At 37.8% G+C, this 25239-nt stretch overlaps 1 protein-coding gene across 2 annotated transcripts; it reads right to left on the bottom strand.

The window, feature by feature from the left end:
• Positions 1-4169: 4169 nt before the first annotated feature.
• LOC127445497 (maternal embryonic leucine zipper kinase-like) lies at positions 4170-24016 on the bottom strand. Of its 2 annotated transcripts, none has more exons than XM_051705626.1 (18): positions 23808-24016; positions 21881-21962; positions 21675-21760; positions 21258-21374; positions 21020-21163; positions 20841-20909; positions 20628-20720; positions 20439-20537; positions 18976-19044; positions 18794-18892; positions 17217-17303; positions 14910-15038; positions 14365-14517; positions 12834-13098; positions 11183-11288; positions 7668-7827; positions 5871-5974; positions 4170-5444 (listed from the first exon to the last, which is right to left on the bottom strand). In XM_051705626.1, exons 2-18 carry the CDS (start codon positions 21942-21944, stop codon positions 5375-5377), a joined length of 1914 nt encoding a protein of 637 aa, XP_051561586.1. In that variant the 5' UTR covers positions 21945-21962; positions 23808-24016; the 3' UTR covers positions 4170-5374. The 2 variants fall into 2 exon arrangements, with proteins under 2 accessions (XP_051561586.1, XP_051561585.1); XM_051705625.1 differs by having other exon boundaries at positions 4707-5523.
• Between the last annotated feature and the right edge of the window lie 1223 nt (positions 24017-25239).

Raw genomic sequence — 25239 nt, 5'->3', positions numbered from 1 at the left:
AGATTAGTTTGAATAAATGATCTTGTTGGGCAGAGGAATATGTTTTGAGTCCTGAATGTTATATTTTATTGTAGTACATTGAACTCTTATTTCAAAAGATCAGGGAAAATGGTTATTTTTCATGATATGACCCCCTGTAAATCTACCACAAGTACAGCAGTTTTCTTTAGCAACACCTAAGGCTTTAAGCTATAACTTTTAAGCATAGAAATTAGTTAACATTAACCTATAGCCTTTGCCTGTTTACCTTTGCTTAACTCGTGTTAAACTTAGTCCTAGAAAATGGTTTGATTTCCCTTGGACAAAAACACAATTAAGATGCCTGACAATCTCTCTGTGTGTTTACCTTTAGCAAATCTTAAACCTGAAAGACTAACAGCTGTTTCTAAATTAAGTAGTCATCATCCTCCACCACTGTCATATTTGCCAATAGTTTCCTCAAGCTGAAAAGACATTTCGGCACGTGAATCAAACTCTTCATTTGTTCTTCAACCACTGGAACCATTCGTCTGTTACCAAAACAACACAGTGAATAATTTTTTCCCATCGGAGACATGACACTCCGCCATCTACTGTACATCCCCATTAGCTCTGGGTCTGTGTGTGTGATGGAAACCCATATCGCTGGAGTCCCCTAATGAACAGGCACCCTAACTGCACGCAGCGTCAAAGGAAAGCAAAATTCGTTAAACTGAAAGAGGTAATTGGAAAGTGAGATGTCACAGCACAGGCGGCTTCTGATCTGTCAGTTTTGTAATGAAGAGAAACGCCAATGCCTTCTTGGACCCAAAAAAACACACAAAGACAAGCAGAGGATGGGGTAAACACATGTTCAACTCATTAAATTTAGCTCCTCACTGGCGTTTAAGCGAGTGTAATGCTGGAAAAGACCTGGGATCACATGCATCAAGCGCTTCAGGGTACAGATCTGGGGCCGTATGCATAAAACATTTCAGAAGCTTGGACTTAAGTGTCAAAAAAATTCTTAGCAAAGAGTAGGACTTGTGTAAGAGTAGGAGCTTTTTATAAAGATGCTAAAACAACTTTCAGCAACTTTCAAAAAAAAGAGTTTTTGCTTAAAACCTATTCACAAAACTGCTAAGAGCCAGTTTTACTATGGCAATCTTAATGTAAGAGCAAGGCGGAGTTGACCTCGTTGCTATGGATGACGTCACATTTTATAATTGCCCAAAGTGACTGGTATACAGGGAAGCACAATTTGTCAGCAAGTTCCTCATAGACAGATAGCAGGATGTATTGTGTGCAGTGGTGGCTCAGTGGTTAAGGCTCTGGGTTACTGATCAGAAGGTCAGGCGTTCAAGCCCCAGTACTGCCAAGATGCCACTGTTGGGCCCTTGAGCAAGGCCCTTGACCCTGTCTGCTCCAGGGGTGCTGTATCATGGCTGACCCTGCACTCTGACCCCAGCTTAGCTGGGATATGTGGAAAAAAAGAATTTCACTGTATATGTGCAAATGTGTGATAAATAAATACAATTATTAATTATATATTTAACAAATACTGTAAGCCTATAATATAGACAGACAGAATTTTTTGGTTAATGATATTTCTTCATCCTGTGTTTGTGGAATAAAACAAGCATGCGTCCCGTCTACAGTACCAACTACACTGTGTAACCCCGTGATGGCCGTGAATGCTGTCGTGATTCAGACAATACCTTTTTTAAAGGCTTATGTCATAATGATATTCTAATACATTGTTTTTAATGTGGATTGATGACAGCAGGCACACTTTGGATCATTTGTGAGTCACTCTTAGGGATTTAGAAGTCCTCAGGAAGACTTTTAGAGCTACTTTTAGCGTTAAAATGCTTCATGAATTACTCTTAGATGAAAATTTTACTAGTCCTAAAATTAGGAGTGAGTGACACACCCCTAATTTTTAAGAGTTGCTCCTAAATTTCCATGTTTGGAGCTACTTTCAGCCTTAAGATTTTTTTGTGAATACAAGCCCAGGGGCTGTGTGTATAAAACTTCTCAGAAATGCTCTTAAGAATAGTCTTAAGCTTTGACTTAATGTCAAGAAATTTTTAACAAAGAGTAGGACTTGTGTAAGAGTTGGAGCTTTTTATAAAGGTGCTAAAAGCAACTCTCAGCAAAGTCTAAGACTGATTCTTAAGTGCTGACTGAGGTGACTTAAGTGTTGTGAAATAAGGACTACAGTGACGATGACCCAAAATGGCCGCCCTCAAACACTGAAAAAGCCAATAGTGAGCCTGCAAGGGTAATATGTCCCAGCTGGTGACACCATTCAATCATAATTCAATACAACACATTATAAAACAATGTTTTAATAATAGGTTATTTTCTGTTGATTAATTATTTGATTCATCAAATGAGAAAGCCAAATTTAATTTCCTGTATTTTAAACATTATTCCACATCTTGCCAAATGTTGTCTTCACAATGTCAAAAATCAAATTCATTGATTATTTTCATCATTGGTTTTTATCATTTTAATGTTATTTAGATTTTATTGATTAGTTGTTGCAGCCCTCTGAAAGCTTGCGTATTTAGCCCATCACATTTTTCAAATGCTTAATTCACAACGAGTTTCAACGCGTTCATTTTATGAAAAAATGTGCTGCAATTAAAAATATATATTGATGGATTTCATTCCGCTTAACTATGAAACACATTTGCCCAAATTCCACTATTAGAAGTCCAACACATTCATCGTTTGTTGTAGTGTGTGTTGTCTCTGTGGAACACATCATTGTGCGACTCTTAACTAGGTTAGAAGACCTCTCAATTCAATTCAATTCAGCTTTATTGGCATGACAATTGGAGTATAGTATTGCCAAAGCATTTTAAGGTTATGTAAATACAAACTCTCACCTCTCCAGCACTCTTAAATAATTTAGGCTGAGACCAAGCCTTAAAACTTATGAACCTTTATGAATTACACTTATTCTTAAGTCTAAGAATAAGAGTAAAATTACAATTCTTAGAATTTTGACACACTTAAGACTAAAATTTTACTTTAAGCAGCTTTATAACACAAGGCCCCTGAAATAAAATTTGGGCCTTCCATTCTCTAAATTAATGCTCCTTTGATTGACTTGACTGGACTTCACATTGTTGCTTAGCAACTCAAGTAATTTAAATACTTTGTGACTGTGAAAGGAATAGTCCGTTCTTAGACTACATCCACATTAATGTATAAATCTGAAAATGCATCATTTTCGCTATATTTTGGGCCTTCCTTCCACACCGAGATGGTGATTTTATCCTGCGAAAATGGAACATTTCAAAAACACTCTCCCAAGTGGATACATTTGAAAATGGCGTATTTGCGTTGTAGAGCGGACTGGGTAAATGTATATTGATACCTTGACGCATTTGTTGTCATGTGATCCATTCAACCCAAAGAAATCAAGATGGCATCCCATGTTGTAACGGGGTTGTTGTGCCTGCTATCCACTTTAATTGCATTGTTCAGGGGCGTTTCTAGGCATAGGCGAACTAGGCGGTCGGGTATGGCACCACCGGAGCGGTGGGAGCACCAATGAAAAAGATGCACTTAACAGCTATCATGTAGCTTCTGCAGACTTGGATTATAGTGTACTAGCTTTTTGGACCACTTTTATTATAATTTTATGGTGCTTTCTTGTTTTGAAAGATCCAGTCCTCATTCACTTTCATTTTATGGAAAAAAGTGTCAAGGATACTCTTAAAGTTCACCATTTTTGTTCCACAGAATAAAGTTAGTTGGGTTTGGAACAACATGAGGGTGAATAAAAAACAATAATTACATTTCTGTGTGAAATATTCTTTTAAGAACCCAGTTGCTGTCTACCATTTTAGTTTTGTTCCATCCACTACATTTAGGACAGCGGGTTTGTGCAATAATGAATAAATGTCAGTCTATAGTGCCTGAAGAGTTCATATAAGATGGTAATGCATTAGAATTATAAAATGAACAGAGAATTGGCACAAATAACTGTCCCTGTTCAAAACAAACCAGCCTAAGGTGGTATACTGGCCTTAACTGGACACACAGCTGGTTTTCATTGCCAGGCTGTTCTGATGTGATGGTTTTAAAGAGGTTTTGGGCACTTTTCAGTTCATGCAGAGAGGCCAACTAAACCAGCCAAGACCAACAAACCCACCGATTTAAGCTGGTTATGCAATCTACAGGCATTTGAGTACTGATGTGCAAGTTATACAACAAAAAAACTGCATTTGGAATGTAAAAAAACAACAACTTTAACATACTGCATGTACAGGCTACCAACATAACATAACGTAAATGGTGAGGCTGTTCAGGGGAGCAGAAAAAGCATGAGTAAGATGAAATGAGATTGAGGATGAGGCTGTGTGGAGAAGCAGAAATATGAGAGAAAGAAACACTTTAACATGTGAATATGTGACACTTTAACATTCTATAAAATGCACAGTAGGAGTCATTATCAGTGGGGGGTGATTTCACCCCATATTACCACCATACCACCCCTATTAACAACCACCTACCCCCAACATTGCGCACGCACACACACTTCATCCGATGTTAACTATGTAAGCACTCATATCTGTCACACTAATAGCCATTGTTATGCTGATATGCACAGTAGGACTGACACACAAGTTGATCCCACTTCAATCATAATGGAACAGTTAAAGCAAGATAATATATAATCATACAAGCAAGTGATACATTAACTTTACAGACCTACACATACCATACAATTGAGGGAGGGGTTAAAATAGATGAATTCCAGCTGTTAAACCTTTATTAAATTAATTTTAAACAGTCAGTGGTTTACAGGATAAAGAGTGGCTTTTTTCCTCAAGGTCTACGTTGTCTTTTTTGCATAGTATTTATGCTGTTTCTTGAATGCAAAGGTGATATTGGGTAGATGTCAAGTAAAGGGTTACACAACTCAAAAAAGTAGATTTTATGCTATTACAGTTCAAACTAGAAATCGGTTACGGACGCAGTGAGGTATAGATGTTAAAGAGATTTATTTTTCCATAATTCATTTTGAAATATTACAAAATTAAACATGAACAAAATGACATTCCTCGTAAAAATTGTAACAGATTAGAAGCTTTAAAATTAAAACAAATAAAACATGACATAAGATACGGAAACACAAAAACAAATAAAACATTTGGTGCTATAGTATAAAGTGACAAAAAAATATTTGCATTTCTGTTAAGGGCAGAATGTGACAACACTGTGCGGTAAGTGGTACCTGAGGCAAAGTGATGCACCTTGAGTAGTGAAATGTGGAACTTGCATGGACATCAAACGGACATCATCAACGTGTTTAACTTATGGTGGACCAGCGATGCAATTTCACCCTTGCAGAGGACACAGCGACATCAGATGCTGGATGTGGAAAGGATGTTCTCTACCAGATGCTTGTACACCCAGGCGTCACCTTTGAGCCGTTGCCGACGAATCCCAACCACCTCTGACTTCTGTAGGATACACACCTCCAGCTTAAACTGCATGGTTACCTTCCCAAAGTCTGACTGTGTGTGGCACTTCAGAGTATAGCTTACAGAAAAAGAGAATGTTACAATAGCACATAAATAACTTCTTGTTCTTGGGAAGATGTATAGTGGTTTTGCTTAAAGCATTGTTTCTCAATCCTGGTCTTGGAGTGTCTCAGCAATGCACATTTTGAATGTGTCCATTACCTGACACACCCAGTTCAGTTCATGGAGCACTGTACTGATGACAAACTGATGAGTTGAATTGTGTTAAATAAGTGAGACTTCCAAAATATGCTGTACTCCAGGACAAGAATTGAGAATCACTGGCTAAGAGGTAAGAAACTAATTCAAAGCATATGCGTTTCAAACAATCGCTGTTTCGAAAATGTAAGAAATAACTTAAATTACCCCTTCTGAACGAAGTCCACATTCTTCTCCGGTAAGATGCTGAGAATCTGATTGAGCACTCGGTCTGCATTAGTCTGACTGGTAAGCGTCACGTTGTAGTGAGCCTGACAAACATTCATCATTTACAGTTAGGAAATCAGGTGTAGCCAGAGAGGAAGAGTTAATAAAGAGTAAAAAAATGTCACTGACAATGTATATTATCGAAAGACTTCCTGAAATTAACACACAAGGTGTTCCTGTAGCTCTACTGGTAGAGCATAGTGCTGCTTTCAACACCAAAATGATGGGTTTTATTCCCAGGGAAGACGTTTTTTTTTTTGCACAGTAAATCATTTTGGATAAAGCGTCTGGCAAATATATAAATGTAAAATTCACAGCCACTGTATTGAAATGAAGTCCCACAATATTCATGCCGTACAAGTTTGGAGTGACATGAGGGTAAATTATGAAAGAACTTTCATTTTTGGGTGAACTAATCCTTTAAAAGGATTGTTTCAGGTTCAATAAGTTAAGCTCTATGGACAGTATTTGTGGCATTATGTCGATTATACCAGAAAATAACTTTTTTCTTTTTTCAAATGCATTGCGTGGTCTGACATTGGATTGAATATAACTTGACACTTGACAAGGTCAGTTAGTGGCCCAATTCTCCTGCAAACAAGTACAGTGAAACATTTAAAGGAAATATTCCTGGTTCAATACAAGTTGAGCTCAATCGACAGCATTTGTGGCATAATGTTGATTACCACAAAAGTTTATTTTGACTTGCCCCTCCTTTTCTTAAAAAAAAAAGAATGGGGCCAATTTTTTATGTTAAAACTCAGTGTTTCAAAAGTATTGCCACAAGACAATGTGTGTTATGACTTCAGTGTGATGAAGTCACTTACTAACCTTTTCTGTGTAAAGTTTTAGCCAATTTTACAACTTTGATGCCATGACGATGTAATGTCTACAAACCCTAAAACGACTGTAAAAATGACAATTTAAACAACTTTACAGCTCATATAATATATAAGTTTTAACTGAAGAATTAATGCAAGTGCTTTTATAAAATTATAAGCTTCACATTTCTGCCTTTAAACCCTCCAAAAATTGGCCCCATTGACTTCCATTGTAAGTGCCCCACTGTAACCTCGATTTTTGCTTTTTTTTTTTTTTTTAAAAAGGAGGGATGAGTCGAAATAAATTTTTTTGTTAATTAACATTATGCCACAAATGCTGTCGAATGATCTTAACTTGAATTGAACCCGGAATATTCCTTTAAGTCTGGTGGCTATACATCTGAAATGGTGTGTATTTTAAATCTTATTGACTGGCCCCATTTCTTTCCATTGTAAGTGCCTTACTGCTACGGCAATGTTTGCTTAAAAAAAAAAAAAAAAAATAAAATAATATATATATATATATATATATATATATATATATATATATATATATATATATATATATATATATATATATATATATATATATATCTATATCTATATCTATATATATATATATATATATATATATATATATATATATATATATATATAAATAAAATTATTTTTTTATTATAAAATTATTTTCTGTGGTAAGCGACATTATGCTAAGTGACATTGATAACATGCAAAAGTCTAAAATTACAGATCATTGTGGTGACAGTGAACATGCATGAAAGCAAAATCAGGTACAGATTTTGAATAATTCAAATATGAGAAAAAAAAAAAAAAAAAATCAAAAACGGGGAAATTTTATACAATCACTCCTCCATTTAAACAAACATTGTAGAGCAGAAATGATGTAGAATGAAACCTTTATTTTGCGTGGCCCATCTTGCAGTCCTCTCTTCTTGCTGGGTGTGAGCATTGTGATAACTTTATCAAGGCCTCTCTCCAGACTGCCGAACACCTTCCCACCTTTACGCTTCTGCCCACTGTCCACCTGACAGCCTGCCAGGTCCAGAGATCGAGACCTGGACACATAGGAAATGCAGTTCAGAACGGAGTCAAGCCTTCATTTGCATAGTTCGAGGATTTCTCTGCTGTATTGCCAAAAAGGTGTTTCTATCACTTTAAAGGGGTCACATTATGAGGAACTCAATTTTTTCGCTATTTTGATCTAGTTCATTTTGAAAATGTTTAATTCAAAACAATGTACATTTTCAGAACTCAAACAACATTTACAGGAAATAAGCGGCAATTTGTTTTGTCATTTCGTAGTTACGCAATTTTTTTGTCTACAAACAGATGATACATTTGAACATATAAACACATGACCTCCCAATTTCAGCAAAGTGCTGTATCTGCAAATACATGCAAAGAGGGCGTTTACACACAGGTCTTATATGCACAGCAGCAAAAAAATAAAATACAAATAAAATAAAATAACTAAATTATGGTGATTAAAAATGACTAACATTATTAGTGAACCTCAAACAAAACAAAAAACAAAACAAATGTGTGATGTTTGAACATAAAGGTGAAGTTGGATAGGGAACGCTGGTGCGTTTGGCTGCCGCTCCTCTCACCATTTTTCTTGTTTTATTAAATGTTTATCTATTTATTTTGAATAGTAGCGTGGGGTTTTGGAGCTTTGACGTTTTAAGTTCTTATAGTGTGATCGCTGTTTTATTAATTGCCTCGCTGCAATATGGGATCACTTTTTAAACTTCGGACTGTTGTTATTATCTGTGAGCATTCTCTGGTGGAGTCAACCCTGCTGTTGCCCTGCCCAGGATTTACGCTACTGCGAGATTACTGTGGACGTGGATTCCCTCCGCATGGCTTTAAGGTACACCTCACGCCAGCTGATGAACTTATGAACTGGAATACTGCGACCACAGCGCTACATGCATCACTCTTCAAGGCGCAGTTCTATCCACTCGTCTTCTACTGCCATCTCTGTTCCAACATCTCGGCATAAAGCTGAAAGTTTGTTTTGTACTGGCATTCATTTTAACAACTTGTCAGCGCTTCCACATTTGGAGTTTTCCCCGTTATCTTCTAAATGTCCCCGAGTCTGGTTAATATGTTATTATTTAACACACGCTCTGTGAATAACAAGGCTCTGCTTTTATCAGACAGTATCACAGAAAAAAAAAACTGGACCTTGTATGCTTAACAGAAACATGGCATAAACAGAGTGATGGACTCCTTTTTAATCAACTTACTCCCACAGGCTATGGGTTGTTTGATATTCCGCAACTCTCTGGTAGAGGCGGGGGTATCATTGTGATACATAACCTACAATACAACATAAGTCCTGTGTCTGTACCACAGTTTACTTCATTTGAATGTCTCATTTTGAGTGTCTCTACCCCTCATACTACCATCATCGCTAACATCTACAGACCTCCAAAGTCTAATGAAATGTCTGAGTTTGCCGATCTGTTGTCTGTGCTGTGCCTCAAGTTTAAGAGAATTCTTATTTTGGGGGATTTTAACATCCAATATAACACTGATTCGAAAAACTCACCGGCCTGTTATTGTAGTAACACAATGGCACGTAACAACAAAATGAACCGTGACTGGTCGTTTACATGTCTCAGATGCTTCACATGCAAAAAACAATCGGCCAAACGGGAAAATGTATAAGTCTGAATAGCAGCCGATTTATCGGCCTCTGCGATATATCGGTCGACCACTAATCACGCATGAATGCTACCACTTGTGTAACGGTAGCCAGCTTGTAGGTAGCTGTACAATGTGTAAACCTCACTCCCCTGGCCTCAAGAGGCGCACTAGCGAATGACTCTAGGAGCTGTAGCCTTTAGCCTCCTCGTTAACACGCCCGCCTCCCATGCCAGAGATGCCAGTTTGAATCTCGCTCGGAGCGTGTCAAACAGGACCGTTGCACTTGCATAGTTGATCCTCTATTGACTAGTTTATTTAAATCATGTTTTGCCTCTTTGTATCCTGTGGTCTTGAGTATAATAAATGACTCCTTGCGCACTGGTGTTGTGCCAGCAGCATTTAAAATTGCTGCTGTAACTCCAGAACCTAAAAAGACTAACATGGACTTGGACAACTTCAACAACTTTCATCCTATCTCTAACCTTCCTTTCCTTGCAAAAATCTTAGAGCGAGTTGTTGCCTCTCAATTACACAATTATCTCACTGTTAACAATCTTTTTGAGCGCCTTCAATCCGGCTTCCGTAAACTCCACAGTACGGAAACAGCTTTAGTTAAGGTCACTAATGACTTGTTAATAGCTTCTGACTCTGGTTCTCTTTCTATTCTAATCCTTCTTGATCTCAGTGCCGCTTTTGACACTGTTGATCACTCTTTCACCCACCCATCTTGAAACTGTCTTTGGTGTCTCAGCGACTGCTTTAAACTGGTTTAGATCTTATCTCTCAGATCATAGGTAGTTTGTCTCTCTGGGTGGCTGTAGGTTAGAGATTGGTTCAGTTCACTTTGGTGTCCCTCAGGGTTAAATTGTGGGCCCCTTACTTTTTAGTATTTACATTTTTCCTCTTGGTCAGCTCTTTAGATCACTCATCTTAATTATAATTTTTACTCTTACTCTGGCTCTTTAACTCCAACCGTGGATGGCTCTGCTTTGGAGATTCAAACAAATCTAAATAATTTAGTAGTTATATTTGATGCGAGTTTGTCATTTGATCCACATGTGCGGAATACTGTTAAAACATTATTTTTCATCTAAGAAACATTGCAAGATTGCTCCCTATGTTATCTTTCTCTGTGGCTGAAAAGCTGATCAATACTTTTGTTTTTTCTCGCATTGATTATTGCAATGCGCTCCTTACTGGAGTCTCTACATCTACACTAAATAAACTGCAATATGTGCAAAACTCAGCAGCTAGAATCCTGACTAGCTCAAGGACAAGTGATCATATCACTCCTATCTTGGAGTCCTTCCACTGGCTCCCTGTCAGGTTTCGTGTTGATTTTAAAATTCTCATGTTTACATACAAGGCTTTGCATGGTTTGGGTCATCAGTATTTGGCTGAGCTTTTAACCCATTACACCCCAAAACGTGATCTCCGTTCCTCCAATCTTTTAGTTTCAGTCTTTTAGTGTATTTAAAAGCTTATCTCAAAACATATTTCATTAGGATAGCTTTTACTTGATGTTTTTGTCTTTTTATTATTATTTTGAATTGTGTTTTATTATTAACTGTTTTTGATGCATGCTTATATACTCGGTTTTATGCTCTGTACTTCTGTTTTCAATTTCTTTTTCCTATGTATAGCACCTTGAGAGGTCTTTTTAAAGGCACTATATAAGTTTATTATTATTAAGTGTGTAATTTTAATGTCTCTCTCTTGGTTATTCTTCTCACAACACACAGTAATGTTCTCTACCTCCTCTCAGGGCTGAAAGCCAGTATCTCCAGCTCTCCTTGCTGGCTGCTCTGCTGTTTGTCCAACTCTCTCCTGCGGGACACTTCTTTAGAAGCACTGCCCACTCCTGCACACATAGGACAAACACGTGTCACTACATGCAACATGCTGTCGGCAGCACTGGGAACAGTGACATGTACAGCTGTCAGTAAGCGCATCGGGAGTTGTCTCATACACATGCGCATCCACACACACACACACACACACACACACTGCATGACTGGTGTACTCTTGTTCATTCCAGTGCAGGAGGTGGTGTGTGACAGTAACGAGGTGGACACAGTGGATGTAGGACATGAAGACTTTTCCCCAGACACACTGCGCCCATACCAAGACACACATGCACTCACACACTCACTCAGCTCAAACTGAATCAAACTATAGAAGCCAGATAACACAATGTACAGCACACAAAACACATTTAATGTCCTTATGAATCAACAAAATCTAAAACTGTAAAAACAAGATGTCACTAAAATGCATTTTAGTCACATCACTGTGCAGAACAATGCTTAACATGCACAACATAAAATCTAATCAAATAAAACATCTGCCTAGATGTTTAGAACGTTTGCAGAAAATGAGCATTAAAGGAGTAGTTCACCCAAAAATGAAAGTTGATAGTGACTTACTTTAAAGCTTAAAGCACCCAAAAGCTGTGCGTGATATTCGAAGTCTTCTGAAAGCATTAGATCACTGATGAACAAACTGAAATTAAAGTCATTATTCACTCACAAATCAAAACACTGATGAACTCATGTAAGCAGAGCCTGAATCAGATGAATCAGACGACACATTGATAATGAGTGACCAAACGTCATGACATCATGACACAATCATGATGTTACTGACATGTTCAATGATTTAAGAGTGAAGAACGGCTTAAATTTCAGTCTACTTGTCACAACTGATCTTACAATATGACATGCGAGTTGCGAGGACAACTTCTGACATTTTGGGGTGCTTTTTTAAGCTTTAAAGTCACTATCAACTACTATTGTATGGAAATCACATTCTTTAAAATATATCCTTTTGTGTTCCACAGAAGAATAAAAGTTATATGGGTTCAGAACGATAAGAGGGTTCATTTTTACTTTGCGAAACATGTGCATAGTTAATGTGGTGAGCTACACCTGTGGTTACTCTGCTAGGACACCTATGTGAACTTGAGGGGAACTGACTTCATACATCCACAAAAAATCCCCTTGCGGCCAGTGGATACAATTGCAAAAATGGCTACGAAAAGAGAAGTTCTGAAAAAAGGTCTAATGTCATTGTTCGCAGATTTGTCTCTTGGTTTGATATTCTGTTGTGACATTCATGCAGTGTGTGGCTTAAGTGTCCAAATACATTTTAGGGATACTATATGAGGCAAATCTGGAAAATGTAGCACTTATGCACTGGTGTGTGCGCGGAGAGAATCAGTTTCATTTCAAAAGTGTGCTCTTCAGGTAGATAAAGACACATAAAACAATTATTTCGAGGAAAACAAATACGTAATATGCTTTTCAATCGCAACTTAAAAAGTTGACGTAAGTGCACCAATTGTACACTTTTAATAATTGTACACTTGTGATGCTGTGATGTTTAATCGATTCAGTATCCAGCTCACCATTGTTTGCATTACTACTTGTGTTTGTAATGTCGTTGTTGGGTGTTGTCGCAGTTCTGTTGGTTCGGGCTCTTCTACTGCACATTGGAGTTCGGGGTGCAGGCAGAGCAAAACCATCTCCATCTGCGCTGGTTACGGCAAGATTCTCTTTATTTTCTCTCGTCCCATCGCGTCTCTCTGGCTTCAGTGGGCGGGGCCTGCCTTGGTCTATGAAGGGGGAGTGGCCTATTTCATTCCGCTTCTCTGATGTTTCGGAGGTATTTTTCTGAATAAGAGAATTCACAAAACACATTACTATAAAAATATAGCACACCGAGACTTAACATAGGGTACAACGGTGCTAAAGGCTCCGTGGGGTAAAAGGCTCCTTTGATTTTACTTTCTCCCAAAACACTAAATAGCAACAAAAACTACCAGGACTTTCCTAAACACCTGTTTGACACTATGGACTGCAAAGTTGATTTTGAGGCAATTTGATCTAATTTGTATTATTTTTTAAAATGTTGCAAATGTATGTAACTAATGAAAATTCCTGAAATAAACACATTTCATTTGAGACGAAAGACCTATTTTAAGTTTTAAGCTCATTAAATCACATTTTTTCAATAACTGTCCAATAAGTGTAAGGATAGTATTTGGGGTAAAAAGCCCCCCTGTTGCAGGGGCGAAAGGACCCTATTAAACATATTGTTTTTCTTAAGTGAAGAATAGATTTGTTCTGTTCAAAGTGGGCTCACATTTACTCATCTAATCATAACAGAGATTATTTAGTTTATAGAACACTTGAGATGTAATAAAATTCCAAATGTGTTTGAAATGAACAGGAAATGGTTGACTTCTTCTGTAGTAGTTATTTTGAGTTAGCATCATCTTAATTTGTTACTCAAAAAAGCATCTTGTTGTCTCAATTATTTGCATTAGTTGATAAATTGTGCACTATAACTATTGCCTTGTGAGGGAGCCTTTTAACCCAAGTGTGGGGTAAAATGCTTCCTCACCACCTTTTTTTAAACTGAACTTTAATCGGAACAACCTTCTGTTATTATTTATTTTCACACAAATTATGTTGCTCCCTCAATATTCAATAAAAATCATTCTTTTTTTTTTTTTTTTACCTTGATACATTTTGTGACCAGAAAAAAAGCTACATTTCCTTAAGGGGTGCGTTTAGCCCTGTTGTACCCTACTTGGCACTACAACTCCAGTCATATAGTCTAGTGAAGCGGTAGCTTAAAAACAATATGAAATCAAAACTGACCCCAGTCCTTTAACCCCAGGTTAATCCAGAGGGACATTTCCTCCAATTAGAATTCTGCACATAACTTTGGATATAAAGTATATGCATTAAAAGTAACAATATTGCTAACAATACATGTAAGAGGTAGTAAGAGTAAAGTAGAGAGTGAAAAAAATAAATAAAAAGGTTATATGATGGTTAAATGTAGAAAATTTTTTTGGGGGGGCATCTAAGAAGCACTGGACAGATGGAGAGAGGGAAAAGCAGACAGATAAAGAGAACAAGGCAGCTAACCATGCGTGGAGTGTTTGTGGTGTGTGTGTTCTTGGGCGTGAGAGGGGTCCAGGGATTCTCGTCATTGTAGCAATGAGGGAGGAAGACCAAAGAGCCAGGCACCACTAGGTGAACACCATCATCATCCTCACTGAAGCATAGATTCTTCTTCAGCTGAGACACAGACACACAAAATTATACTCCTATAAACTACTAAACCTACATGACATAACACTACACCTGTGACTATAGCGATATTAATAAATGAACAGCATGTCTATTACTATGTGACTTTTAATCAAAAAAGCCCTTGCAAAAAAGGACCATTGCATTTTCATTGCTTTTTTTTCTACACTGTATCATGGTACTATGTTTTTGGACACTAACATGAAGGTAATACCATGGTATTCCTTAAAGTACCTTATTGTGCCATGCAAATACAGTGGTATATGAATATGTTAATCATAAAGTACCACGGTACATATCAAAGTACAACCACAGTACAGTAGTGTAGCAGTGTAAAACTACTGCATCCAATAAATTGGTACTGAAAATGCAAGACTCACTTGTATGTCCTGTAAAGGGGAGTAGGTGAGGTCAAGCACAGGGCATTCTGGTCTTAGACGCACGGGACGACCCTGACGCTTTTTAGCCAGCAGTAAAAGGTAGGTGGCTGTCGTGTGGTCATACTTCCACTGAAGAAACACTCACAAAGTCAGCATTTCTCTTCTGTGTGAAATCTATAATTAGTTCTATCTTATAACAATGGGAGTTCTGATAATGTGTCTAGCAGTTAAAGTTGCCAATGGACTGGCATCTACTGACATCTGGTGGTCGTAACTATTAATTCATTACAAGCCATTTCTTACAGTCACAATCCCATTATTTCTCCAAATAATTCATTGCTAATAATTCATTATTAAAGTAAAGTAATTTCTTCTGGTTATTTAACAATTATTCAACAAAACTGCATAACTTTTTAGCGTCAAATTAGTTAACTTACCATTTATTGATTTGTCAAAAAGCATTCTACTTTCTTTACAAAGACACTTTCTCCAACACAGAGGAAACACTAACCATTTAAAAAAAAAAACATAATGCAACTGACTGCTTCCCATTTGTGAAATGTTGCATGTATTATGTGAACTTGTGAATTATTACTGTCACTACTTTTAGATCTGTACAATAATAATAATTTTAAAAAAATGTACCGATTTGCTGGATAAGTGTACAGGTGCATCTCAATAAATTAGAATGTCGTGGAAAAGTTCATTTATTTCAGTAATTCAACTCAAATTGTGAAACTCGTGTATTAAATAAATTCAATGCACACAGACTGAAGTAGTTTAAGTCTTTGGTTCTTTTAATTGTGATGATTTTGGCTCACATTTAACAAAAACCCACCAATTCACTATCGCAAAAAATTAGAATATGGTGACACGCCAATCAGATAATTAACTCAAAACACCTGCAAAGGTTTCCTGAGCCTTCAAAATGGTCTCTCAGTTTGGTTCACTAGACTACACAATCATGGGGAAGACTGCTGATCTGACAGTTGTCCAGAAGACAATCATTGACACCCATCACAAGGAGGGTAAGCCAAAAACATTCATTGCCAAAGAAGCTGGCTGTTCACAGAGTGCTGTATCCAAGCATGTTAACAGAAAGTTGATTGGAAGGAAAAAGTGTGGAAGAAAAAGATGCACAACCAACCGAGAGAACCGCAGCCTTATGAGGATTGTCCAGCAAAATCGATTCAAGAATTTGGGTGAACTTCACAAGGAATGGACTGAGGCTGGGGTCAAGGCATCAAGAGCCACCACACACAGACATGTCAAGGAATTTGGCTACAGTTGTCGTATTCCTCTTGTTAAGCCACTGCTGAACCACAGACAACGTCAGAGGCATCTTACCTGGGCTAAGGAGAAGAAGAACTGGACTGTTGCCCAGTGGTCCAAAGTCCTCTTTTCAGATGAGAGCAAGTTTTGTATTTCATTTGGAAACCAAGGTCCTAGAGTCTGGAGGAAGGGCGGAGAAGCTCATAGCCCAAGTTGCTTGAAGTCCAGTGTTAAGTTTCCACAGTCTGTGATGATTTGGGGTGCAATGTCATCTGCTGGTGTTGGTCCATTGTGTTTTTTGAAAACCAAAGTCACTGCACCCGTTTACCAAGAAATTCTGGAGCACTTCATGCTTCCTTCTGCTGACCAGTTTTTTAAAGATGCTGATTTCATTTTCCAGCCGGATTTGGCACCTGCCCACACTGCCAAAAGCACCAAAAGTTGGTTAAATGACCATGGTGTTGGTGTGCTTGACTGGCCAGCAAACTCACCAGACCTGAACCCCATAGAGAATCTATGGGGTATTGTCAAGAGGAAAATGAGAAACAAGAGACCAAAAAATGCAGATGAGCTGAAGGCCACTGTCAAAGAAACCTGGGCTTCCATACCACCTCAGCAGTGCCACAAACTGATCACCTCCATGCCACGCCGAATTGAGGCAGTAATTAAAGCAAAAGGAGCCCCTACCAAGTATTGAGTACATATACAGTAAATGAACATACTTTCCAGAAGGCCAACAATTCACTAAAAATGTTTTTTTTTATTGGTCTTGTGATGTATTCTAATTTTTTGAGATAGTGAATTGGTGGGTTTTTGTTAAATGTGAGCCAAAATCATCACAATTAAAAGAACCAAAGACTTAAACTACTTCAGTCTGTGTGCATTGAATTTATTTAATACACGAGTTTCACAATTTGAGTTGAATTACTGAAATAAATGAACTTCTCCACGACATTCTAATTTATTGAGATGCACCTGTATGTAACATTTTTTTATACTAGGAAAAAAAGAAGAAAGGTACTCTAGTTGCTCTACCTCTGACACAAGCTGGATTGTGCGATGTCTGGACTGTTTGAAAGCCACTGCCATTTCAGTAATACAGTCGTCATCTATGTGACCCAACTAAATAAAAAAACAGGACAAAAAAAGAAGGAAATTATACACAAGTGTTTCAAAGTACAACTACATATTTATTTAACCCTTGTGCAACCTTAGGGACATTTTATTTTTTCGATCATTTTGGCTATGTTAATGCCAATGGCATACATTTTGCCAAAGGTGTGTATTTTTGGGGGGAATTTTGATATTTCAACCTCAGTTCTTGTAATACATCTATAATACACTGTGAACACAAACTAGTTACACTCAGGACCTTCAGGACAAAAATATCCCCATTGAAACCCATTAAAACTGCAATATTTGATCCCAGTGGCATTAAAGCATAAAATCATGAATTCTTTGATATTATGTTTTCATTCCAGAGCCATGGTTTCAAAATGTTAATTTTTTATATTTTCCACCAGATGGCGCCTTTTTCCTCATGTTTAGCCTATGGAGCAAATACATGCTTTTTTCCTATTTTCTGTTTGCTGTATTATAGAGCACTGCAGGACAATTGAATAAATTATGCAGCTAAAATTGTGTGGGTGTGTTGGTATGGATGTCAGAGTGTGTTCTGTATGTGTGTATTGAGGAATTTGTGTGTATGTGTGTGTGTAAAAAATAACAGTGGCATTATGTAAACAAACTGGCATTTAAAGGGTTAAAACCCTGAAAATGAATGAATATTTGGTAGTTTATGATCAGGACTGATGTTGGTTAAAAATCAGTGAAAGTTATATGAAAGTCAGTGAAAGTGGAAAATAATATTAATATATAATATTATGGCAGTTTTTTGATGCTGACATTTTTGTCCTCAAAGGACCTCCGAGTAACTTTTTTTATTGACACGCAAGGGTTAAAAATGCAGCATCCTCTACTTCTTATAACTGTAATAAGGGCTAATCAGAAGGCCTAATGAGGAACAGAGAACTAAGCATTAATCAATAACAACAAGAGACTTTGTCAATAAACACTGCCGATCAACAAACAGCTTGATCATGTCTGCATAATTCACCAAGGGGGCTTTATTATTGAATCCATATGACCTAAAGCAATAAAGCTTCAAAAGGAACTATTTGAAGTAGATACAAATCATTCAGAGCATTGGGGGAAAATGGTCCAGTTTTGATAAGTATACAACAGGGTGCAGTATGATAAATGGATGAATCTCACTATCCTGTTGATATGGATATAAAGCGATCATTTACATTTATTCATTTAGCAGGCAATTTTATCCAAAGCAACTAACAAATAAGAGTAACGCAAGCAGTAGTGGATTCATCCAAGGAAGAAAACAATACATGTAGTGATACCATACCAGAATAAGAATAATGGAATCTGCATTTATTAAATGCATGAAGACCATGATATTATTAAGAATGACAACAGCAAATATCTCATACAAGTGCAATATCGGCTTCATTGAAGATTACTAATTGGATCTTGAAAGCATATGATGTGACTATGAACGTGTTTATAAAGTTACAAATGCAAAACAGAGCTCAACTCACAGAGTGTTTACTGTGCCACTCTACTGGTGTACTGTAACCCTTCATAACCCAGGGGTGATCAAGCAACTGTTTTACTGTCAAACGCCTCTTTGGGTCCACCTGCAGAGAAGACAATGAGTGATTCTGAAATGGTATTGCCTTCCTAAAACATATGATACAGATAGACAAACCATGCACAGTACCTGCATCATATGGTTTAGAAGCAGAATGCTAGCAGGTGAAAGCCACTGTGGATTGCTGTATTTGCCTCGCTGTCAAAACACAAGACAAAACATTTTAGGGGCTCACCCTAATACAAAACCTTTTTTTACTAATTGAAATCTGTTTCGGAACAAATTCATCATAACTGTTATATAAAACCTTCAGTTTGGCACCTAATTTAAATGGGTTAATAAAAACAAAAGATACTGAAAATAAAAAGATGGCATATACACCCAACGGCCACTTTATTAGGTACAGCTGTACATCTACTTATTCATGCAATTATTTAATCAGCCAATCATGTGGCAGCAGTGTAATGTATAAAATCATGCAGATACGGGTCAGGAGCTTCAGTTAATGTTCACATCAACCATCAGGATGGGGAAAAAATGTGATCTCAGTGATTTCGACGGTGGCATGATTGTTGATGCCAGATGGGCTGGTTTGAGTATTTCTGTAACTGCTGATCTCCTGGGATTTTCACATGCAACAGTCTCTGGAGTGTAAAGAGAATGGGGCGAAAAACCATTTCTGAACGTACAACACATAGAACCTTTAGGCGGATGGGCTACAGCAGCAGAAGACGCCTCCGGGTACCACTACTGTCAGCTAAGAACAGGAAACAGAGGCTGCAGTGGGCCTCAAATTTGGATTTCTGCTGAGGTACACAAATGGTAGGCCCACTGCAGCCTCAGTTTTCTGTTCTTGTCTGACAGAAGTGGTACCCAACATGGTCTTCTGCTGTTGTAGCCCATCGCCTCAAGGTTCGACATGTTGTGCATTCTGAGATGCTATTCTGCTCACTATAATTGTACAGAGGGGTTATCTGAGTTACCGTTGCCTTTCTGTCAGCTCGAACCAGTTTGGCCATTCTCCGTTGACCTCTGTCATTAACAAGGCTTTTTTCAGTCCACAGAACTGCCGCTCACTGGATGTTTTTTTGTTTTTCGCATCATTCTCTATACACTCTAGAGACTGTTGCACGTGAAAATCCCAGGAGATCAGCAGTTACAGAAATACTCAAACCAGCCCATCTGGCACCAACAATCATGCCATGGTCTAAATCACTGAGATTAAATTGTTTCCCCATCCTGATGGTTGATGTGAACATTAACTGAAGCTCCTGACCCGTATCTGCGTGATTTTATACATTACATTGCTGCCACACGATTGGCTGATTAAATAATTGCATGAATAAGTAGAAGTACAGGTGTACCTAATAAAGTGGACGGTGAATGTGTATTCAAGGCTGAATCAGATTGCTTTTATACCCTATATAGTATTAGGAAACAGTCAATTTGCCATATGAACATCAAGAGAAACAAAGAGGAAAAAAAAAAAAAAAACTTTATAAACACCTAATGCATAGATGAACAAAAATTCAAATTAACAGACAAGGTGGTAAGCCTAGTTTAACATTCACAAGCAACACAAATAAACTTACTGTGATTTTTCTGTAGAGGACCATGCAATTGTCGTCATCAAATGGTAGAAAACCACACAGGAGAGCATATAGCAACACACCTATGCTCCATACATCAGCCTGCAACACATCCAAGATTAAAAGAAATATACCTCTGCTTAATTTGTATTTTCTTTAAACTAAATGGACCAACACATTTGCCAAACTGACCTCAGAGCCAATGTACGCCTTGCCCTGAATGAGCTCTGGAGCTGCGTATGCTGGACTGCCACAGCAGGTCATCAGTTCATAACCCAAACCGCCCTTAAAACCAAAGCAACATTCACAATGCCACCCAAACATTTATTCAGAACACCAAAGGACATATTATTACAAACAATAGGTTTAGGTAATAAGAAACAAACACCGTGGATTAATACACACCTTCGGTTTGGCACAGAGACCAAAGTCAATGAGTTTTAGGTTATGATCTTCATCAATTAGCAGGTTTTCCTAAGGCCAGGTAAGAACAGTTAGGATGTCATTTCACCAAACACTGTTAAATGTGAGAACTCCACATAGATGAGCTTTTTAAAATCACAAGTACTGATCAACAGACTAACCGGTTTGAGGTCTCTGTGGGCATAGCCCTGGCTGTGAACATAGGCCAAAGCAGAGATGATCTGACGGAAAAACACTCGAGCCTCCTCCTCTGATAACCGGTCTTTAGCAATGATGTAATCAAACAGTTCTCCTCCAGGACAGTACTGAAGTAGTGAAGACACAGATGGAGAGAGGTATTTGTAAAGTATACCACTTTTTTGTTTTAAACACCAGATTGACAGTAAGAGCAAAACATACCTCAAGCACCATGTAGATCTTGCTGGATGTCTCGATGACATGGTAGAGACGACAAACATGTTGATGACTGAGGTTCTTCATAGCCTCAATCTCTGTTTTAACTCGTGGCAGGTCATCCTTAAACAGATAAAACACATGCATGCGCACACACACGCATGTAAGAAATGGTGAACCATTTTTTCCCCAAATTAGCTATACATATTCTTCTCTAAAGAGGCAGACTGTGTTCATTAATGGGTTTGACCTCCTCATGCTGATGCAGTTTATCTTAGAAGTGAAATGGACAAAAATGAAATGTAAGCAATATTTCGGCTCCAAGATCTTTCAGAATCATCTAAACGGCAGTAGGGAATACTGTTCCAGGTCCAATAATATTCATTCAGATGTTGTATTGTTAAGCAACTTTGAAGATCTTACCCCTAGGTCCTTCTTCTCCATTATTTTGATGGCCACTTTCTCTCCTGTCAGTAAGTGCCTGCCAAGTTTGACCTTGGCAAACCCCCCTGTGGGTTAGAAATAAACAAACTGACTTTCCACATATTTTCGCCGTAAAGTTTTACCTTTCTAAACTTACTCTCATACACACAATCTCATCTGCAAAAGCATAACAAAAAAGACATTACCTGAGCCAATGGTTTCGTAAACCTCATAGTGCTTGAGAAGTTCAGAGGTGTTGTCTGTAGGCATACTGTGGGCCTCTTAGAACTACATAAATACAGTGTATTATAGTTCATGTGTGCGTCAATTTAAAAAAAGTTCCTCAGAGGTCCTTAGAGGACAAAAATGTCTGCGTCAAAAATCTGACATAAAAATATTATATATTAATAATATTAATATATTTAACTTTCACTGACTGATTTTTAACCAACATCAGTCCTGATTATAACTACCAAATATTCATTCATTTTCAGGATTTTAACCCTTTAAATGGCAGTTTGTTTACATAATGCCACTGTTGTTTTTTCACACACACACACACACACACACACACTTCTCAATACACACATACAAAACACACTCTGACATCCATACCAACACACACCCACACAATTTTAGCGCATCATTTATTCAATTGTCCTGCAGTGCTGTATCATACAGCAAACAGAAAATAGGGGAAAAGCATGTATTTGCTCCATAGGCTAAACATGAGAAAAATGGCACCATCTGGTGGAAAATATAAAAATAAAATGTTTGAAGCCAGGGCTCCAGAATGAAAGCATAATATCATAGAATTCATGATTTTATGCTTTAATGGCACTGGGATCAAATAATGCAGTTTTAATGGGTTTCAATGGGGACATTTTTGTCCTGAAGGTCCTGAGTGTAACTATTTTGTGTATTATAGATGTATTATAGGAACTGAGGTTGAAATTCCAAAATTCCCCCAACAAATACACACCTTTGGCAAAATGTATGCCGCTGACATTAACACAGCCAAAAATGATTAAAAAAAACCAAAAATGTCCCGAAGGTCGCACAAGGGTTAATTATATTAAGGGGACAACCGACCACTACCACTTTAGTGGCTCCACATGTTTGCAACGAAAAATAATGACATCATAAAAAAATGTGATCAAAAAAGTATAATATTCAACTGCAGATTGGAAGGCTTTTATATTTCATTGTCACTGAAACAATGCTTGTTCTCCATCCGTGGAGAGAATAAGAGAATATCTTTAGCTTATTAATTAATGCTTTGTATTTGTTTTCTTATGTGACATGAGAGCTCCTCTAAAAACATTTTACTCGGATACTCGTGGACAAAATAATGGATCCATTCAGTACATTCCAGAAAGTTGACTTTAACCCTTGTGCGACCTTCGGGACATTTTTGTCTTTTTCATTTTTTTTTTATCATTTTGGCTGTGTAAATGCCAACGGCATAAATTTTGCCAAAAGTGTGTATTTTTGGGGGAATTTTGATATTAAAACATTAATCGTCGATACTGATACCAATACGATACTTCTATTAAATAGTTTTTTTTTGCGATTTCTTGGGATAAAATGGGTAATTCAAAATATTATTTTTAGTCATAATTTAAGTCATTATTATTATTATTATTACTTCTGTTTTGTTTACCCTTACAAAAATTAACTATGGTTTCACTACAATTACTATAGTTTAACCATGGTATTTAGATAAACCATAGTTACCACACAAGCATTTTGCATTTGGAAAATAATTAATTTTTTGTGTGTGTGTGTTTTTTTTTCATAAATAACAACACTGGCGTTATATAAGCAAACTGGCATTTAAAGGGTTAAAATCCTGAAAATGAATGAATATTTGGTAGTTATGATCAGGGCTGATATTGGTTAAAAAAATTAACTCATTGAAAGTGGAAAATAATATTAATATATAATATTATTATGGCAGTTTTTTGACGCGGACATTTTTGCCCTCGAAGGACCTCTGAGTAACTTTTTTTTATTGAAGCACAAGGGTTAAAATACAGCTGTATCAAAAATAAAAACCGTTTATTATTGAATTACGGTACGAGTAGTCATGAGAAAAGGTTCACTTTGACTGTTATAAGACAACAAACTCACCAGCTGTTCTCCAGTGATTGTTCGCTTTAAAACGCCGATAAAGCTAATTTAAAACAACAAAGAACGTACATTTAACATTAAAAAGAGACAATGGTTTACTCCGTTCATAGGTGTGTAATCCGATATAAAACTAAAATTGCCCAAACATATTTCATTCAAAAATGTTTTGAATTTTGAATTTCCCACTTTCTACGTCAGACAACTTCCTGTTCTTCTTCTTCAGTGGATTTACTGAGAGTTACAAACCAGCTTAGCTTTTTAGGTGCATACCGCCCCCTCCTGTACTGGAGCTTAAAGAGACCTGTGTATATTTGGAGGATTTCACATTGTTTTTAAGACCACCTTTTCTTACAAATTTCAAAACCGCCTGTAATTTTACCAGCACCTTGTATTTAATGTGTTGGTAATTGTGAATTCGTCAAATCCTGTAGCCTGCAGTTCTGTATAGAGCCTGTTCCTTTCCTGTTCTTATCTTGGGACCAGGGGCGGATTGGCCATTGGGAGAACCAGGAGTTTCCCCAGTGGGCCGGTGTTCTGTCGAGCTGTCCTACTTCGTCAGATTATCCTACAGTAGCATAAACCGACAGTTCTCTCTATCGATCCGTGCTACCTTGTAGAAAAGTACTACCACATGGAGCCTTTGACATTTTTTTACTGAGAGAAATCAGTAGTCATTATGCCGTAATTTAGTGGCAGTTAATGGTATAATAACGCATTGTATTATCATTTAATGGTTAAATTAAACCTTGTCAAAACATCCTACCTGCAGTGTAGGCTTGGGTAGCACAGTCTAAATGTAGTGAAAACGTGCAATTGAGTGTCTTATAGTGTTATATTTAAATTTTAAAAAATGGTACAAACGATAAAAAGTAAGGACAATGTGTGGTGTAGTCATCAGTAAGGTCTTAGTAACTAGTTTACCAATGGGCACAATAGACTAATGAAGCCAATGTTACACATTTAGGCTAATGGTTATGTGTAGAATAGTGGTTCTGCATTTACTGTGGGGGTGGCTGATGAGTATGCTAGCACTCCTACAGTGTTCACCACATCAGAGTCCACAGCTGCCGTGGTCCACGAGCCAGCCCCCATGCCTGCCGCGGTCCACGAGCCAGCACCCACGCGTGCCACGGTCCATGAATCAGCGCCTGAAGCCTCGTCCATCCCAGAGCCAGCGCCTGAGCCCCCAGCCGCCTTGAACTCACTGCCTGAGCCCCCGGCCGCCTTGACCTCACTGCCTGAGCCCCCGGCCGCCTAGACCTCACTGCCTGAGCCTCCAGCAGATCCATCCTCTGAGTCTCCACCTACAGCCTCATCAGGTCACACTTCTCGCCGTCCGCTGGATTGCCACTGGTCCCCTGTCGCCGTGCCTGGGGTGGTGCTTAACTGCTATCTGGGAAGCATACAGGACAGATGAGCGTTTACACCTCAA

This window comes from Myxocyprinus asiaticus, chromosome 8 (genome assembly GCF_019703515.2).
Source record: "Myxocyprinus asiaticus isolate MX2 ecotype Aquarium Trade chromosome 8, UBuf_Myxa_2, whole genome shotgun sequence".
NCBI classification, from domain to species: Eukaryota; Metazoa; Chordata; class Actinopteri; order Cypriniformes; family Catostomidae; genus Myxocyprinus; species Myxocyprinus asiaticus.
This window is presented reverse-complemented; position numbering and strand designations above follow the sequence as displayed.

Bases quoted from the DNA above. Each gene is read 5' to 3' on its own strand.
- LOC127445497 (XM_051705625.1), bottom strand. From the start codon at position 21,944: ATGCCTACAGACAACACCTCTGAACTTCTCAAGCACTATGAGGTTTAC. The intron at 21,761-21,880 runs GTAATGTCTTTT...TCTAACCCACAG, and splicing joins TTACGAAACCATTGGCTCAG to GGGGGTTTGCCAAGGTCAAA. The intron at 17,304-18,793 runs GTGAGTTGAGCT...TTTTTTATTTAG, and splicing joins AGTGGCACAGTAAACACTCT to TTGGGTCACATAGATGACGA.